The sequence below is a fragment of the Pimephales promelas genome, chromosome 13, assembly GCF_988280905.1.
Source record: "Pimephales promelas chromosome 13, fPimPro1.hap1.1, whole genome shotgun sequence".
NCBI classification, from domain to species: domain Eukaryota; kingdom Metazoa; phylum Chordata; class Actinopteri; order Cypriniformes; family Leuciscidae; genus Pimephales; species Pimephales promelas.
The window spans coordinates 34,212,120-34,231,982 of record NC_142781.1 but is presented as its reverse complement, the minus strand read 5'-3'; the positions used below and the strand labels follow the sequence as shown (position 1 = coordinate 34,231,982).

General features: G+C 39.6%; 2 protein-coding genes across 2 annotated transcripts; one reads left to right on the top strand and one right to left on the bottom strand.

The window, feature by feature from the left end:
* Nucleotides 1-468: 468 nt before the first annotated feature.
* drc5 (dynein regulatory complex subunit 5) lies at nt 469-8,426 on the top strand. The gene is made up of 5 exons (XM_039690301.2): nt 469-563; nt 666-853; nt 1,635-2,203; nt 3,972-4,421; nt 8,062-8,426. The coding sequence occupies exons 2-5, from the start codon at nt 685-687 to the stop codon at nt 8,236-8,238; spliced, it is 1,365 nt and encodes a 454-aa protein (XP_039546235.2). The 5' UTR covers nt 469-563; nt 666-684; the 3' UTR covers nt 8,239-8,426.
* Nucleotides 8,427-9,334: 908 nt separating this feature from the next.
* Nucleotides 9,335-18,722, bottom strand: tmem151ba (transmembrane protein 151Ba). The gene is made up of 2 exons (XM_039690204.2): nt 18,542-18,722; nt 9,335-10,893 (listed from the first exon to the last, which is right to left on the bottom strand). The coding sequence occupies exons 1-2, from the start codon at nt 18,623-18,625 to the stop codon at nt 9,421-9,423; spliced, it is 1,557 nt and encodes a 518-aa protein (XP_039546138.1). The 5' UTR covers nt 18,626-18,722; the 3' UTR covers nt 9,335-9,420.
* Between the last annotated feature and the right edge of the window lie 1,141 nt (nt 18,723-19,863).

Below are 19,863 nucleotides of genomic sequence, written 5' to 3'. Positions count from 1 at the left end.
CAGTCATTCTGATTATATGAATTGGTGGTTTTATGATCTGTAAATGTAGGTTATGTGTGTATATATCTTGTTGATGCCATCATGATCTCCCTTGAGCTAGGGAAAGGCACTTTATAATAAAATGTATTATAATGATGATTATGATTTGCATGATCAGCCCCACATATACAGGAGGTGATGCCCTCATTCACAGTGATTTTTACGTCTTTGAAGTGAATTCATGGGCTTGTGAATTACATGAATTCATGTAATTTATTGTGTGATGCAGAAATTAATTAATTGCGAATCATCACGGTACAATCTGAGCGATCTCCTTTTTTGCCTTCTATAATATGAGTTTCAACTTTTAGACTGACAGCCCTCGTTCTACATTCTTTCATTTTATTCTGTCTTTTTCTCTTTTACATAGTGTGATGAATGTGTGGATAATGGTTTATTTTAATCATGTGTGAGGCTGTTTGTTTCACACATATAGGCGCGTGATCAGAGGCAAGTGACGTACTGAAGGGCGCGAGCACGTCTCTGCTACCATGGTAACATCAAACGTTACAAAGGAACGGAAAGTAAGTCGTAAAACTATTTAATCAATTAATTTAATGTATATTCTAATGTATATTCTTTATATTTATGATACGAGTCATATTTAATGTGTCTAATTGTTAAAGGAGTGTCAGTTTTAGCGGTATGTCTCAGAGTCAGTCTTCACGGACACCCAGGGGAATGAGGCCGGGGAACAGAGTCGCTGACGGGCGTAAAATGCGCACCTTGTTCGCGGAGGATCCGGAGTGGTCGCTGGCACTGGTTCCTTCACTAACAACACTCTGCCTACAGCATATTATAAAACACTTTGAAGGTAAACAATACAAATCTAGCCTATCATTTAGTTTATTCATTCATATAACCCACTACCACAAGTATTTAAGCTTCAAATTCACATATATCGGACCAAAAGAACCAAGAATTTAAACGCACACTAAGAATAAGCTTAATACAAATACACTAACGTTACCACCAGTCAAAAGTTTTGGATTGGTGATATTTTTAATGTTTTTAAAAGAAGTCTCTGCTCACCAAGGCTGTATTTATTTGATTAAAAATACAAAAAAAAAACAGTAATATTGTGAAATTTATTTCGGTGATCAAAGCTGAAACACACCCTTAGAATTAGCTTCTTATACACTCTCAAAAAATAAAGTTGTCACTTTGGCAGTATCCTTTCAGAAGCAACTAATATGTCCCATTTAGGTACTAATATGCCCCTTTATGGGAAAATAAGGCACCAGATATAATAAAAAAAAAAAATATTACTATTGGGTGCAGGACACTAGTTTATTTATGTAAATAGTGAGGATAGCAAAATAAAGTAACTTGTGACATATATTACCCAAAAACCTAATTCATTTGTGAAACAGTCTAACAGAAGAATGGATTTGATAACGTTAACTCTATGTTCTTGTCATATTGTATTACCATTTTCTAAACTGTGGTGTATCTTTTGAAAGGGCACTGCCACAGTGACAGCTTTCATACCATTTTTTGAGGATGTATTGTACTAGTTTGCAGTTGTTATTAATGAAAGGATGTTCTCTTCTCAATATGCACATGAGCATGTTCTGTGCATTAATATTTTGCAGAGAACCCCATTCTGGATGAACTCACGCCCAAGTATAAAGCATATGTCCTCCAGCGACTGCCAGAGTCTCTTCCCTTGACCGTCTGCGCAAACCTCATCAGCGATGAGAGCTACTGGAAGCGCTGCTGTGAACGTCGCTGGCGTATCTGTGACGTCTCCTCATACGGCAACAGCTGGAAACGCATGTTCTTCGAGCGTCACTTAGAGAACATCGTTGAACTCTTCATCCCAGATGAAACTGACACCAAGACAGTCCTGTGTCTGGTGCCACTGTGTCGAAACTACGTAAAGCGCCTTAATATCTCTCAGCTGCTGCCGCCCATCAAAGAGCCGCCCAGTTTTGACGAGGACGATCGTTCGGATTGTGCCAGTGATCTGGGCAGTGAAGGACCCTCCATTGATCACTTTGATTTCCGCATTCTGCTCGACAAACTCCCGAACCTGGAAGAGCTCAGCGTGGTGTACGGAGTGAAAGCATGCGGCATGAACTTTGAGTGGAACTTGTTTGAGTTCACCTTCAGAGACTGTGAATCCCTGGCAAAAGCCCTCAATTCCTGCAAGACTTTACAGGTTCAGTTATTATTAGTGTTTTTTCAGTTTTCAGAAACATTTTATTGGCTATGCAAAATATAGGTTCACATTGAAGGGATAGTTCGCCCAAAAAATTAATAATGTCGTTCCAAACCTGTAAGACTTTCGTTCTTCTTCAGGACACAAATTAAGATATTGTTAAAGGGACAGTTCACTTTGAAATTAATTTTTGGTATGTTTTATCTTACCTCAAGGGCATCCAAGATGTAGGTGTCTTTGTTTCCGCAGTATTTTCAATTTTGATATTTTTAGATCAAACCGTTCTTGTCTGTCAGTCATATAATGGAGGTCTATGGTCACCACCTCAAAGAGCATGCACAGAGAAGACAAAATTAAACTTGATTTAATGACTCGTAAATGTAAGTACACATTGATGGCCTAAGACACGAAACGAGCGGTTTGTGTGAGAAAACGAACAGTATTTTTATCGTTTTTACCTCTAGTAAGCACAGCCATAAAGTGTCCGCACCCTCAGATCACAGATCTGAGAAGAGGTAAAACGATATAAATACTGTACATTTTCTCACACAAACCGCTCGTTTCATGTTCTGTTTCGTTCTTCTTCATCATTTGTGTTCTGAAGTTGAACGAAAGTCTTACGGGTTTGAAACGACATGAGTAGAGTAATTAATGACAGAATTTAAATTTTTGGGTGAACTACTGTGGTTTATATGTCCATGTGGTGTTTTTAAGACATTCATAAGTCGACAGCATTGCTGAGTATTTTGCTGAGACCAAAGACAGTCTCAAAAACATGGTTTGAAACGACCAGATCAACGTGTGATCGTCAACCAGTGGATCTCTGAGCTGTGCGAGTGGAGGCGGGGCTCATTAGCATATTCATAGAACCGCATATACTAAATGAGGAAAGGGTGTCGAGTTACATTCAAGATATTTTAAGGCGTGACGCATTGTTTTCCATGGATTTTTTTTTTAAATATGTCATTTTGCTGATCAAAGATGAGTTTTAAGGGATAAAATAATTGACTACAGGGGGACTTTACGTCTGTTTTTTCTGTCTAACACAAAAGGAGATGTTTATGAGAATGTTCACACTGTTTTCTTCATACAAAGAAAGCATATAGTGACCAAGGACTGTAAAGCCCCTAGAAGTACAAAGAAAATTTACATTTACATGTATGCCTGGTAGAGCCCGACCGATATAAAACCGACCGATACAAATATTTGTTGGTTTTAAAATCCGATATTCCGATATATCGGCCGATATTATTGCTTTTTTTTTTTTATTTCAGAAACACGCAACTAAATATTAACAGATTTCCCTAAGATTAGTTATTTGTAGTTAATTATGAGTTTTAACTAAAATAATATGATAATGCATAACTGGTTCTCTCTGCCCGACTCTGGCTGGATGTGTGGCGCGTTATACACAAGTGTTGCCAACAGGGACGGTGTAGAGTGCCCTCTGGTGGACAAACTATACAACTCCAACACTCATGACATGGTTCAAGCGTGTTTCGTCTGTTTTTATTATATTTTTAAAATATTCATTTATCTGCCATTATAACTGCCGATACCGATAGTTTGGAAAATGCCTAATATCGGCCGATAATATCGGCCTGCCGATATATCGGTCTGGCTCTAATGCCTGGTCTTCATATAAAATCATGATATGACTCCAGAAGGCTTGAAATATATCACAACGTCATACAGTCCAGCTTTTTTTTGTCCTGCTGGCATTCGTCAGAGCATCGGTGTTGACATTTGGTTGAACTTTTCTCACCAGGTCTTCAGGATCCATCGCAGTAGGGTGGACGATGAGAAGTGTTGCCTGCTTGTGAGTCAGTTGCTGGATCACCCGTCCCTGCAGGAGCTGGACTTTTCCCATAATCACATCAGCGACCGCGGAGCCCGAGCCATCGGGAAACTTCTGAACCGCAGTCAGCTGAAGAGGCTGGTCGTCTGCAACAACCAGATAAGAGCTTCAGGAGCTCAGGCTCTGGCTCATGCTCTGGCCAGAAACGCCACGCTGATGTCCCTCAACCTGAGGCTTAACCACATCGGGGATGAAGGGGGTCAAGCTCTGGCTCAGGCTCTGATCAAGAACAAGACTTTAGTGAACCTTCACCTGGAGGGAAATAACATGTCGGAGCCCTCGGCCGCGGCGCTGTCTCGGGCTTTGGCGGAGAACGGGACCCTCAAGAGCCTAAACCTGTCCAACAACAGACTGGGAGTCGTGAGTAAACCTGAGAATATGAAATTGAACACATTCTCATCTAATTTCATCTTTTCAATCAATTCATTTTTTTCACGTGACGTCTCAAGCACTGGCTGGCGGGTTTCCAGCAACGAAACCCAGTAAACTAGTCAAAGATCTTGCCAGGACGTCGCCAGTTTTTATACAAAAGTTGGTGTAAATGACACGCCAGATAGCTGTTGTGCGATTGGTTGCACTAACCAGACGAGATAAGCAACCGTCACAGTGTAACGTTACACGTCTGATCACTCCATCTCTCAAGGTCATTTCAACATTAGTTTGAATGCAATGGGTGTATGATCATGTAATTCATTCTGTCTTTAAAGGAGTAGTTCACTTTAAAAAAAAACTTTTGCTGATAATTTACTCACCCCCATGTCATCCAAGATGTCCATGTCTTTCTCTCTTCAGTCGAAAAGAAATTGAGGTGAAAACATTCCGGGATTTTTCTCCATATAATGGACTTCAATGGGGTCCAAACGGTTCAAGGTCCTAATGAGAGTTTCAGTACAAACCAAAGGGCTTTAAATGATACCAGACGATGAATACGGGTCTTATCTAGGACCCTTTGAGTCATGACTCGAAAAAAGATTCGTTCATTTTGATGAACGAGTTAAGTCACGAACGTGCATCACAGAACAGAGCAAGGTGAGCATTTGTGCTTATAAAACTTAAACTTTTTTATTTATTTTTGAAATGACCGATCGTTTCACTAGATAAGACCCTTATTCATCGTCTGGTGTCGTTTAAAGCCTTTTAATACTGGACTGAAACTCTCATTTGGACCTTGAACCGTTTGGTCCCCATTGAAGTCCATTATGAAGCTAACTGTACTGTACGTTCACACCGCCGCTGCGAGAGCGGCAAAACTCATTGAAAAATGAATGACTTCTGGGCACTTTGACACTATCGTTGGTGGCGGTGTAAACGCTGCTGTCGTATTTTGCTAATAACAACAAAAGGTTGTTTTGAGGTTTGTGATATCTATGGTTTTTTTACTCAGTAATTTTATCTTGTTCCCAGTACAAGAAAACAAGACGCCAAATTAAACAAGAAAAAGGGGAAAAAAAATAAATAAATAAAATTACTATTAAAACGGGGATATCTATACCTAGCCTGCCAATATGGTAAGAAAAAAATTCTTGAAGGTTTATTTTTTTCTTACCCCATTAGCAGATATGTTTCTATATTTTTAGCACCACTTCATTTTGATAATTCTTTCAGAAAACGTAATATTTTGCATCTGTATTTTTGTTATATTTTATTTTCTCTTATCTTTTTTTGACTAAACAAATATCTAATCATTCTTCAAGTAAGATAAAAAACATGATTTTTCTTATACTCAGTATTTTTGTCTTGTTCAAAAAACACAAGATGTTTTCTGAGAAATGCGTCAAAATTAAACAAGAAAAAAATTATAAAACAAGAAAAAATGGGGTAAGAAAATTAACGTATTTGTTTTGGTATATATTTTCTCTCTAAGTTCACTAAATTTTAATCAAATATTCATAAAACAATACTCAATATTTTGCTATTTTGCATCTCAAGTAAATGTATCTTGATTTAAGAATGTTTAGATGTTTGTACTGGAAAACAAGACAAAAATCACTTTTTGCATTAAATTATTGCAGTTTATTAAGACCTTTCCTGGTTCTTATAGAGTAAACAAATTACTGTAACAAGTATAGGAGCATTCTGGAAACCACCACTGCATCATAATGCAACATTTGCTTTCTCTAATATTCGCGGAAATGGAAAAACAAAGGCTGTTTTAAAGCATTTAATTGTCTGTAAAGAGATGAATATGAAACGATACAGCCCTGTCGTTCACGTTCAATTATTCATGGAAGCCGGATAGATGTGCGCTAACACACAGACATGTGGGATGGGGATTACCTCTCTCCTGGGACGGGTCGTCCAAATGGTTCCTGCATTTATCCGCTCCTTCCATCTCCGTTTCAAGGCCAATCATATTTCAACAACAAGGAAAGAGCTCAGGCGCTGTATACACACCCGAAACATTAGTCTACACACTCAGAGTCAAGAGATCTTACTGTAAAATGTGATATGCTCAACCTTCAGATATTCAGCATTACCATAAAATCTGACGCAAAATCACACTGAATTGATAATTAAAAAGAAAAGAAGACATGAATTCATCAACATAAAATCAAATTTAGCTTTCTTAATAATACATGTTTCTGGTCTTAATGTGAATTTACCATCAGTTCATGTTATGCTTGATTTTCTTTGTAATCTTCTTGTCATCAAAATGCTTCTGACTTTCAGTTGGTGTGGGTTAGTGGTTCCTGTTAAAATATTGTATCTTGTCATTATTTTAGGCTCCTGTAGGTAATGCAGCCTTTCTCATTTATTAAATCATTTTATGCAGCAAAGCTTAAAAAACGTTGTAATTTACACGTAGTGATACTTCCTTCAGTGTCAGTACATAGGATTTATTTCGGCCCATTTTAATACCCACAAGGTGAAAATTACACACTACTGTTCAAAAGTCTGGGGTACGTACAATTTTTAAAAAGAAATTAGTGCTTTTTTTAGTGCTTTCATATATCCAATATTTTTTGAGAAAATTATTATTATTTCCCAAATGACCATTTGAAAGGGAAATGTGCCTAATAGTGATGAAAAAGTGGTTTAATTATGTCAAATATTTTCCTTTTCATTCTGTTTGAAATATGACCCAGACATAATCGAATATCGAAGTTATGAAATTATTGAAAATTAATAATAATAATAATAATAAAAACAATAGAAACAAGCTTTGTGAATTTTAAACCGGCCTCAAGGAAGCTTGTAATGATTCTTATGAAACTCCAGACCAGGAGGGTCAGAGGTCATGCAGATGTTAACTCTATACTGTCATATATATTATGCAGTTAGGTTGGGCTTTTATAGATTATTTTGCCAATTCTTCATACAAATGAGTTCTGATTCTCTGAAAACAAAGGATCATTTTTGGATCAAAAGTCATGTATAATGTTACAAAAGATTTCTATAAATAAATGCTGTTCTTTTGAACTTGCTGTTTATCACAGAATCTCTTGAGCACCAAATCGTCATATTAGAAAATGCAAATGTAAATTAATTATTGATCACCAATACTATTTAATAATGATGATTTCTGAAGGATCACGTGACACTGAAGACTTGAGTAATTCAGCTTTTGATCACAGGAATAAATTACATTTTAACATATATTCACATAGAAAACAGTTATTTTAAATTGTAATAATATTTCATAATTTTTACTGTATTTTTAATCAAATAAATTGCGAGGATAAGATACTTATTTTAAACTTTTGAACGGTGGTGTAGGTCTTAATAAATCTTCAATTAGTGGTTGTGGTGAAATGTTGTCTTTTTTAACGTTTACACTCCTGTAAAACGCTCTTTTTACCGTCACATTCGTTTATGATAGATAAAATCACGTCTCATTTAACATGAATTCATGTTCACTTTGGTTTTAAGTAGAAAGTCTTGAATGAAATCAATCAACCCTTTAGGACTTACTTAATGATCCTCTCTCACAGTTATGTCTCTGATTTGTGTATAATCCATATAAAACGTCACATCTCCTGTGTGTGTGTGTCTCCTACAGGACGGAGGAAAGCTTCTGGAGGAAGGGATGTCCCACAACAGCAGTCTGGTGGAGTGTGACGTTCGGGTGACCGATGTGGGTCAGGACAGTTTGCTCTGCATCAATGAGGCTCTATCCGCCAATCAGGTCCAGGCCCGCAAACACAATCACAACTATGATCCCAATGCCGAAGTCTGAGCCGTACATGCTGTGCCTGCCAGCGAATCACTACTGGCCACTGAAAACTCATTCAAAAATAACCAAAATTACTCTTAATAGAGCTATTATCCTTAAACAATGAAATTAAAATGCATTTGGACACCTTCAACATTTCTCACATTATTAGAAAATGGTTTAGAAAAAGGTAATAAAAAGATGAACTCAAATAAGTTGATATTTGACTGGTTTTGTCCCAAATCAAAAACAGCACATTCAACCTCAAAAGTAAAAAGTTTGTAATAAGCATAGACTGTAAAAAATGCAGAAAAATAAGCCAGGCTACTTTTTTCTAGGATAATGCATCATACATGAAGAATATCAGTAACCAGACAGTTTCTGGTCTCATTGACTTCCATAGTAGGAAAAAAATATATACTATGGAAGTCAATGAGACCAGAAACTGACTGGTTACTGATATTCTTCTAAATATCAGAAGAATATCAGTGTTTAGAGGCCTGAGGTCTGCTTAGAAGTTAGGAAAGCACAAACTAATATGGAAAGTGTAATTTCTGTGTTCTTCGACGTTGAAAAAGCATATGATGTGCTGTGGAAGGATGGATTACTTATAAAACTTGACAAATTAGGAATAAAAGGTAAATTATTCAGGTGGCTATAATCAATATGACTCCAGTGGGTTAATTAAGGCCTTCTGAAGCGAAACAATGCGTTTTTTTTATGAAAAATATTAATATTTATAACTTTACAGACTATAATCACATTTCTGGGCACGGCCGTATGACCAGACACAGACGGTGAACTATCACCTAACCTTTAATATCCTAATAAAATCAGACCGCATTTGTTATGAAGAAATGTAATAAAATGAAATTCAGTGTTTGTGTAAGTTATTTCTGTGCTATCATAATTTTTTTTTTTGCATAACCACTGAAACTGACATTTCTGAATCACCAAAGCAAGAGGAAAAAAAGTTCCATTCCGTTTGCAATTTTCATTTTAAGTCAACATGAACTCAAACGAAACCCGATGTACTTTCTTAATGTGTTTGTCAAAATAAATGTTATTGTACATTTGTGCTATTGTACATTTTGGGAGGGAAATTAAGCATTCTCTCATTTGGGCGTGGCCGTTTCAGTACCAGTCTGTTCCACAAATCATGAATCATCAATTCGCGAATAAATTTTCCACGTCCATTTGCAAACGCTATAACGACGTCTCCACACAGGATCCGTTATGGTGCAATGAATGGCGGTCATGACCGAGGCAGCCCTCGTTACGGTGGATAATCAGTACGGGGAAATACAGCGCGTCCTGATAGGCCGGTGGAGAAGGTGGGCTCTCCTCATTGGCTGACTGACCGGCCAAACATCGCGTGCTTTCCGTCGCGCAGCCGGGGTCGTTCAAGCTACTACTGTGACTTCTCCAAAGGCAGCTACGACGTGAACCGTACAAACGTCCCAGCGAGAACCGGCTGCCACTGAAGGGTAATCGCGGGCTGCTAGTGTTGCAGATGCTCAATGCGCTACGCGAGAATATCGACGAGCTGCTAATGGACCGATGGCAGCGTTCGCAGTTTTGCCGATATCCACCGAAGCCACTTCCACCGGCCGCGCCGATCCCACGAGACGCGGACGTGTTACAGCTGGACTGCTGTGCCAGATCCATTAGCACGGCTTCGGAGTAACTGGGAACGAGTTGTTGGTTGGAGCGAATGTGCCACTCAAGCTCTGTGCTGTCGATGGTGTTTACCCGAGGGATGCGGCGGCAAAACGGCCTCTCGTCCAGCGGCGTAACGGCGACATAGTCAAACCCAAAAAGCTTCTCCACGTGATAATGAAGGTACGCCGTGCGATACTCCGTTAGGACGCGCAACGGCCAGGATAAAGTCAGCGTCGCCGCCAACCAGAAGCTAAACTGCGACGCGTACCAAGGCAAGCGATCCGGATCTGCACACGCAAGCACGTATTCCTTAAACTCGACGTTTTTGAGGTGCATCCCCTCCCGAGCTTCCATGTAATCGTCAAGTCCTTCGTTTTCGGTGAAGAAACGCGCTCTTTGCGTCAGATAGGAGTTCTCGGACTCGACGTTAGCGAAACTGAAGCACTTGGTGAAGCGTAGCCTGGTCACCGGAAAGCTGTCGAGGCCTGTTAAGTGCTTGGAAATGTCTTTAACCCCGCAGTTCCCGTAATCAAACTCGGCCTCGGCGACGTGTGTGTTCACGCGCTCGTGGTAAACCTGCGTGGTCGTGTAAGCGTCCCCGTTGCGGTAGCGAGTTACTTGTCTCGTCCGGCGTACGTAGTGATAGCTAATAGCCTTCCACCAGATGCAAGGCGTGGCTTGTTGCATGCGATGCACGCGCTCGGCGATGCTCTCCAGGTCTACTTTGAACTGAAGTTCGTTGTGCGAGTTACAATGCCAACATTCGACTAGGTAAACCACGTAGAGCATGACGAGGAAAGCCACTGGGATGTAGATGTAGCCGTTTGAACAGGGACTGTCGTGGTACATCATGGACTTGCCCTTGAAGGCGCTGTCGAAGGAGAGGCGCGTGACCTTCGTGACCTGGCACCAGGTCATCGCGATCACGCAGCTGTACATTAGCAGCGACAGAAGAAGGCATTTCCAGTGTGAGTCGCGACACAGGGACTTGCTCAGGGACTGCTTCAAGGGTCGTTGCTGTAAAGATATAAACGAGAGAAAAGGATCTGTGAAGTAGATCTGTGGCACTTTTTCCCCCATAGAGAAAATTCAAGAAAGGATGTGTTATACTGTAAACAAAAAATGGGATGGACACTCTAAGGGCTTGTTTACACCAGATTTTAAAATGTATTTCGGTCGATCGGATCACAAGATAAGGGGGAGACATTCCTGTTTACACCGACGTTTTAATCCGTCTCTTTTTTTCGACTTTCATCCGGATTTCTATGAGGGACGCGTCTAAAGTATGGACTAATTCAGATCTTTCAATGTAATGGACAAAAGAAGCTTGCACAATTTACATATGAACGCGACTGGAGACGACAGAAAAACTAGTGATGTAGTACTCGAGTCTGGTCTCGGACTCAAGACCGATTTTTGCTTTCTCAGACTCGTCTCGGACTTGTTCCTTCAAAGACTCGGTCTTGACTCAGACTCGGACCACAGTGGGAGGAGAAGGACTCATAATTTTCAGACCGAGTCTTCGATATTTGTCTTTACAGCACATTTTTTTTATGTTCATTAAAAAAAAAACCCATCAGACTCAGTCTTGATTCGGACTCGGACCACAGTGGGAGGAGAAGGACTCATAATTTTCAGACCGAGTCCTCGAGATTTGTTTTTCCAGCACATTTTTTAAAAAAATGTTAATTTAAAAGTTAATTTCAAAAATAAACATCAGATTCGGTCTTGACTCAGACTCGACTGTATTTGAAAACCAACAGGCTCGGTCTCGACTCGAACTTGCTTCCTCAAAGACTCGGTCTTGACTCGGACTCGACCCTTAAAAGACTCGGTCTTGATTCGGACTCGAGTGTATTTGAAAACCAACAGACTCGGTCTTGACTCGGACTCGACCCTTAAAAGACTCGGTCTTGATTCGGACTCGACTGTATTTGAAAACCAACGGACTCAGTCTCAACTCGAACTTGCTTCCTTAAAGACTCGGTCTTGACTTGGACTCGACCCTTCAAAGACTCGGTCTTGATTCGGACTTGAGTGTATTTGAAAACCAACGGACTCAGTCTCAACTCGAACTTGCTTCCTTAAAGACTCAGTCTTGACTTGGACTCGACCCTTCAAAGACTCGGTCTTGATTCGGACTCGAGTGTATTTGAAAACCAACAGATTCGGTCTTGACTCGGACTCGACCCTTAAAAGACTCAGTCTTGATTCGGACTTGAGTGTATTTGAAAACCAACGGACTCAGTCTCAACTCGAACTTGCTTCCTTAAAGACTCGGTCTTGACTTGGACTCGACCCTTCAAAGACTCGGTCTTGATTCGGACTTGAGTGTATTTGAAAACCAACGGACTCAGTCTCGACTCGAACTTGCTTCCTCAAAGACTCGGTCTTGACTCGGACTCGACCCTTAAAAGACTCAGTCTTGACTCGGACTCGACTGTATTTGAGAACCATCAGACTTGTTCTTGACTCGGACTTGACCCTTAAAAGACTCGGTCTTGACTCGGACTCGACTGTATTTGAGAACCATCAGACTTGTTCTTGACTCGGACTTGACCCTTCAAAGACCCGGTCTTGACTTGGACTCGACTGTATTTGAAAATCAACAGATTCGGTCTTGACTCGGACTCGACTTTATTTGAGAACCATCACACTTGATCTTGACTCGGACTCGACCCTTCAAAGACTCGGTCTTGATTCGGACTCGAGTGTATTTAAAAACCAACAGACTCAGCATTTTTTTTATGTTCATTTAAAAAAAAACCATCAGACTCAGTCTTGATTCGGACTCGGACCACAGTGGGAGGAGAAGGACTCATAATTTTCAGACCGAGTCCTCGAGATTTGTTTTTCCAGCACATTTTTTTTAAGTTAATTTCAAAAATAAACATCAGATTCGGTCTTGACTCAGACTCGACTGTATTTGAAAACCAACGGACTCTGCCTTGACTCGGACTCGACCCTTCAAAGACTCGGTCTTGATTCGGACTCGACTGTATTTGAAAACCAACAGATTCGGTCTCGACTCGAACTTGCTTCCTCAAAGACTCGGTCTTGACTCGGACTCGACCCTTAAAAGACTCGGTCTTGACTCGGACTCGACTGTATTTGAAAACCAACAGATTCGGTCTCGACTCGAACTTGCTTCCTTAAAGACTCGGTCTTGACTCGGACTCGACCCTTAAAAGACTCGGTCTTGATTCGGACTCGACCCTTCAAAGACTCGGTCTTGACTCGGACTCGACTGTATTTGAAAACCAACAGATTCGGTCTCGACTCGAACTTGCTTCCTCAAAGACTCGGTCTTGACTCGGACTCGACCCTTAAAAGACTCGGTCTTGATTCGGACTCGACCCTTTAAAGACTCGGTCTTGACTCGGACTCGACTGTATTTGAAAACCAACAGATTCGGTCTCGACTCGAACTTGCTTCCTCAAAGACTCGGTCTTGACTCGGACTCGACCCTTAAAAGACTCGGTCTTGATTCGGACTCGACCCTTCAAAGACTCGGTCTTGACTCGGACTCGACTGTATTTGAAAACCAACAGATTCGGTCTCGACTCGAACTTGCTTCCTCAAAGACTCGGTCTTGACTCGGACTCGACCCTTAAAAGACTCGGTCTTGATTCGGACTCGACCCTTCAAAGACTCGGTCTTGACTCGGACTCGACTGTATTTGAAAACCAACAGATTCGGTCTCGACTCGAACTTGCTTCCTCAAAGACTCGGTCTTGACTCGGACTCGACCCTTAAAAGACTCGGTCTTGACTCGGACTCGACTGTATTTGAAAACCAACAGATTCGGTCTCGACTCGAACTTGCTTCCTCAAAGACTCGGTCTTGACTCGGACTCGACCCTTCAAAGACTCGGTCTTGACTCGGACTCGACCCTTCAAAGACTCGGTCTTGATTCGGACTCGACTGTATTTGAAAACCAACAGATTCGGTCTTGACTCGGACTCGACCCTTAAAAGACTCGGTCTTGATTCGGACTCGACTGTATTTGAAAACCAACAGATTCGGTCTCGACTCGAACTTGCTTCCTCAAAGACTCGGTCTTGACTCGGACTCGACCCTTCAAAGACTCGGTCTTGACTCGGACTCGACCCTTCAAAGACTCGGTCTTGATTCGGACTCGACTGTATTTGAAAACCAACAGATTCGGTCTTGACTCGGACTCGACCCTTCAAAGACTCGGTCTTGATTCGGACTCGACTGTATTTGAAAACCAACAGATTCGGTCTTGACTCGGACTCGACTGTATTTGAGAACCATCACACTTGATCTTGACTCGGACTCGACCCTTCAAAGACTCGGTCTTGATTCGGACTCGAGTGTATTTGAAAACCAACAGACTCAGTCTCGACTCGAACTTGCTTCCTCAAAGACTCGGTCTTGACTCGGACTCGACCCTTAAAAGACTCAGTCTTGACTGGGACTCGACTGTATTTGAGAACCATCAGACTTGATCTTGACTCGGACTTGACCCTTTAAAGACTCGGTCTTGACTCGGACTTGACTGTATTTGAAAACCAACGGACTCAGTCTCAACTCGAACTTGCTTCCTCAAAGACTCGGTCTTGACTTGGACTCGACCCTTCAAAGACTCGGTCTTGACTCGGACTTGACCCTTTAAAGACTCGGTCTTGACTCGGACTTGACTGTATTTGAAAACCAACGGACTCAGTCTCGACTCGGACTTGCTTCCTCAAAGACTCGGTCTTGACTCGGACTCGACCCTTAAAGACTCGGTCTTGACTCGGACTCGACCCTTCAAAGACTCGGTCTTGACTCGGACTCGACCCTTAAAAGACTCGGTCTTGACTCGGACTCAGCATAGGCGGTCTCGTACCCATCACTAAGAAAAACACACTGAGATCATCAGCTTTAGTTTCTGCTCTGACAGCCTCAAGTCCAGCCGAATGCTGTAAGTGTGTTTGGTACATTATTCGTTTTCAAATCAAACTTGGGTGTAAATCAGGAGTAAATGGGGTCGAAAATGGTTTGTGTAGTGTAAACGCGTCGCTCATGTGGTCAAATGTGTTCAAACAGTCACAAAAGACAACAACTCTCCAACAACGCTGATCTAATGCGGGAACATTATGGGAAGAGCTCTAGCCAGACGGGATTTAAAATGTCGACTGAAGACCCCCAAGTTTGGTTTGAAGACGAAAAATGTACCAAACACAATGTCCTCTTTCCATTCCTGATGTCTAACACACACTCACAGTGTTCGGCTGGTCTTGCAACTGTCAGAACAGAAACTAAAACTGATGACCTCCAGGTGTTTTTCTGTCATCTCCAGTCGTGTTCATATGTAAATTGTGCAAGCTTATTTTGTACATTAGATAGAAAGACTGAAAAAAGCATTCATTCACCCGCCCATAGACGCTTCCCTCGTAGAAATCCGGATGAAAGTGGAAAAAAAGACATCAGCCAATAGCAAACCACCACCATCCAATCAATTCCCAACAGAGAAAATCAAGCCCCGCCCACATTTGTTCTTGTTCCAGAAAGCGTTTCACTTTATATATGTGCATCGCAACTTCTGTGTCATCACATTGCCTGATTTAGTTGACTTCAGGTGCCTGGAAGTTGGTGCTTGTTGCATATATTTATAATAAGTTTGCTTCTTATGTTTTTCTTGAGTATGAGATACTTAACATGGCAGAAGGCATTAAATAATTGATAACGTTCCTCCATAATTATCCGCTCTACCTTCTAGCCCGGCCCCTGGAGCTCTCAGCGGGAACGAGAGCACTCGTGACAAGTAGCCCTTATGAAGTATTTCTCAGCCATTAATATACAATGCAATTATTTTTTTAGTATTTCAGTTTCATCACATTCTTTCAAGTATTTGATCAATAATATGAAGTCACTGAGGAACCGATGAATTTTAGGTTGTATGAGGACATTCTGCAGAAAAAAGATTGGTTTATGAAACACTAACATAGTGGTGAACACTAACAGTGCTTTATCAAGTATAATAATAGTGTAAAAAGTAGCATGTTTAAAGGAGTAGTTCACTTTAAAAAAAACTTTTGCTGATAATTTACTCACCCCCATGTCATCCAAGATGTCCATGTCTTTCTTTCTTCAGTCGAAAAGAAATTAAGGTTTTTTGATAAACATTCCAGGATTTTTCTCCATACAATGGACTTCAATGGGGTCCAAATTGTGACTCTCCAGTTCAAACTTGTTCATCAAAATGAACAAATCTTTTTTCAAGTCATTTCATTTGTTGAATCAACCTAATGACTCGAAAATAGATTCGTTCATTTTGATGAACGAGTTTGAACAGGAGAGTTACAAACCCGCATCACAGAACAGACCAAGGCGAGCATTTGAGCTTTTAAAACTTAAACTTTTTAATTTATTTTTTAAATGAGCGATCGTTTCGCTAGATAAGACCCTTATTCATCGTCTGGAATCGTTTAAAGCCCTTTGAAGCTGCACTGAAACTCTCATTTGGACCTTGAACCGTTTGGTCCCCATTGAAGTCCATTATATGGAGAAAATCCTGGAATGTTTTCATCAAAAACCTTAATTTCTTTTTGACTGAAGAAAGAAAGACATGGACATCTTGGATGACATGGGGGTGAGTAAATTATCAGCAAAAGTTTTTTAAAAGTGAACTAATCCTTTAACTCGATTTAGTGTGGGCCATATAAACAGATAAAGTGTTAATTTCCACACTAGTGTGAAAGTCATGCCATTAAATGTTGCATACATTGCGAAATATTAGTATCTTCCTCAGTTTTTTTGTCCTGTTTTCCAATACAAATATCTAAACATGTATCAATCAAGATACATTCACTTGAAATAATTATGAATTTAAATGAGTTTGCATGTGGAATAAACCAAAATAAACAAAAAATGTATTGCTTAAAATAAAATAACATTAACTTCAACATTTCTCATTTTTATTAAATTGAATTACTAAATAGATTGACAAAATTACTAAAACTTAAAATGACAATGAAAACAGAAAATATAACATGAACTATACTTAAAAATATTAACAAACACTACTAGTATATCAGTGATATTTAAATAACCCCGCTGGGTTAATCTGACACTAACAGATGTGTGTGCTTGTTAAATCCCAAACACAACTTCAGAAACCTCATTGACCTTATAATTGGGTGGGTCTTTAAATATAATATAATTTTGTAAACAGGTTATAGTTAAAATCACTTTTCTTTGAGTGCACGTATTCATGCACATCATTCGTAGGCCCTTTGAAACGTAATTACTGAATAAAGAGCTTCATCGACCCAAAGGGGAAGCACTTCTGAGGAAATACTGAACACAATAGTTAATCACCATCTTTAATCAGCAGCCAATGATGTGTTCAGCATGAAACAAAGCCTCTGTAATGTGCTCAAGCCCAAACCCTGAGGCGCTTCCAGGCAAGATATAGAGAGGATTCTCTGCTGGGATCGTCCTGTATATTTTGGGACGTGTGAGCGAGGTGTCCCACTTTCATTCAGACTATTATAGTGCTCTTGAGTTGGTCATTTTAGTAACGTGACATAACAGACAATGACTTTCTGGGGTTTAGTTGCAGTCAGGATGGCCCTTAACATGCTCCTAAACATCATTGTGTTAATAAAGAGTATAATCTTTTTATTATTTGAAGACATTATTGTGGCAAATACATTCAGGTCCCTCTTTTTGCAGCCAAGTCATTATGAAAATATATGATCAATATATGATTACAAACAACTTAAATATGACTTAACAGTTTTTGGGTGAATCTCATAAAAACATGCAGGTCATATTCACACCCCAAAAAATTAATTATTTATTTAAATAAAAGCATACAATCATATTTTATAGCATCTTTATTCTGTTTCACAACATGCAAGATAGAGAAGCAAATACATGCAATATGATTAATGTTTAATAGATGGTTATGTGTAGCCTATATAAATCTATAGCTAAAATAATATTTTTTTTTTATAAAATTATTTTAAAATAGGCTACATTTTTAAGGAATTTTAATTCATGTTATTTTCTTAATCAACCAAACTATATATTACTCATATATATATATATATATATATATATATATATATATATATATATATATATATATATATATATATATATTTGCCACACAACGTGACTTTTTTGTTGTTGTGGCAAAAACAGGCAGTAATCGCACCAAAATATTACCAGTGAAAATGAATGCCCAATTATTTATGCCAATTTCGACTACTATAACTAATATAAATGTAAAACATTATTAAAGACAAGCAAACAGTCGAGTCAGTAATAAAATAATAATCAAATTACAAACAAAAGCACAAATAAATACAATATAACGAAAGATACAAATCAAATGAAGAGTGCTTTTCAATTTCATATAAATGCTAAGTATTTTAAGAAAAAATAATTATAATTTATTTTATCAATTTGATTGTGTGGTGAAATATGACTCTTAATTTTTATGCCATCTATTATTACAGTAGCCTACAGTAGATGGATATGAGTCTTTGTGTATTCACATGCACAGCATGTCTCAATTAAACATTAATATTATTGCATATATTAGCTTCTCTATCTTGCATGTTGTGAGACATACAAAATAAAGATACTATTAATTATCTTCAGTCGCGGTTTCTAACAAAGGTTTCCCTCAGCGGATCAAACTCACCAGTTCCCGCGGCGCGTCCGTGTGCTCGTGCTCGTGCAGGACATCAGAAGCACTGCTGTCAGTGACCGGAGCTGCTGGAGACATGATGAAGAAGAAGATGAAGATACTGGAACATGAACATCCATCATAGAGGATCCTCAGCGAGGAATCATCCTGGCCACGAGATCAGCAACACACAGCACGCGCACTCTGTGTCCTCAGAGTCTGAGAAGAACTAAACACTTGCGGGATCGTTGGCTGTCCACATCATTTGCTTTAAGGCTGGTGCGTTGGAAATAAAAGAAGCCAATCTGAACCACAGCGAGATCCAGAAATCGTATGGAAAATGAAGCAGCAGCGAAGCGCATGAACGCGGAAAGAATGACAATGAGGCGCGAGATGCATCCACGCGGATGCGCAGCACAGATCCAGGTAACGGGGGCGAGAGAGGGAGAGAGAGTCTGAGAGAGAGAAGGAGAGAGAGAGAGAGAGAGAGAGAGAGAGTTGTTTATCTACCCCAGTCGTCTCTGCTGAGGAATCGAGAATCGTACGTGACCTTGACTCTATGCATGTGGTTTCCATTTGCAAAACATTGGGAATTCAACAGTGTTTGGCACAAAGGATGTTTTAGGAATATTGTGCTTTTCCTCATGCAGCCAATGTCTTTGACAACAATGATCAAAACTAAAATACAGTGGATATGCAGTCATTATTTATATATGCTGTTGTACTCATTAACTCAAATTGTTGCCATCATAGGTCATATGACTTGTTCATCTGAAGAATGAAAAGACCTGTGACAAACTGTTGTGGAGTTATTTGACTTTTCAAATGTAAAAATGAGCCATTCAAACTTTTTTTTATTATTGAAATAGTATCAATTTACAAACACAAATAGGGGGAACCCATTCAAACATCAATCACGCCTTTACAGAATTTAAAGACCGACTACAGCGCCACCTGCTGGTCATTGATGATACTGTCCGTTCTGTTTAACGAAACATCTCCCAACAAGTACGATAGAATTGAATATAGGTGGATTTTTAAAATACAAAATCTATGCATTCATGTGCACGTGTGATGAATTGTTTTACTTAATTTACACATCCAGAGCAAGTTGTTAGTAGTAGGCCTATGCAAAGCATGCTAACACCAACCAACACAAAAGACTATAGTTCCATACTATTGTTTAATTTGACATATTTCTGGTCCACCAAAACTTACAACAGACAGACAAGTCACAAAACAATGCATGTAACATAAATGCTCTCCTCTAAAATTATGAGATGCAATCTTGGAAACCCATACATGATGTGTTGCAATTCAGGGACTTTAATAACGCC

Coding starts and splice junctions, on each gene's coding strand:
- drc5 (XM_039690301.2), top strand. CDS start 685: ATGTCTCAGAGTCAGTCTTCACGGACACCCAGGGGAATGAGGCCGGGG. Junction 854..1,634: donor TATTATAAAACACTTTGAAG/GTAAACAATACA, acceptor AATATTTTGCAG/AGAACCCCATTCTGGATGAA. Junction 4,422..8,061: donor CCAACAACAGACTGGGAGTC/GTGAGTAAACCT, acceptor TGTCTCCTACAG/GACGGAGGAAAGCTTCTGGA.
- tmem151ba (XM_039690204.2), bottom strand. CDS start 18,625: ATGTCTCCAGCAGCTCCGGTCACTGACAGCAGTGCTTCTGATGTCCTG. Junction 10,894..18,541: donor CGGACGCGCCGCGGGAACTG/GTGAGTTTGATC, acceptor ATATCTTTACAG/CAACGACCCTTGAAGCAGTC.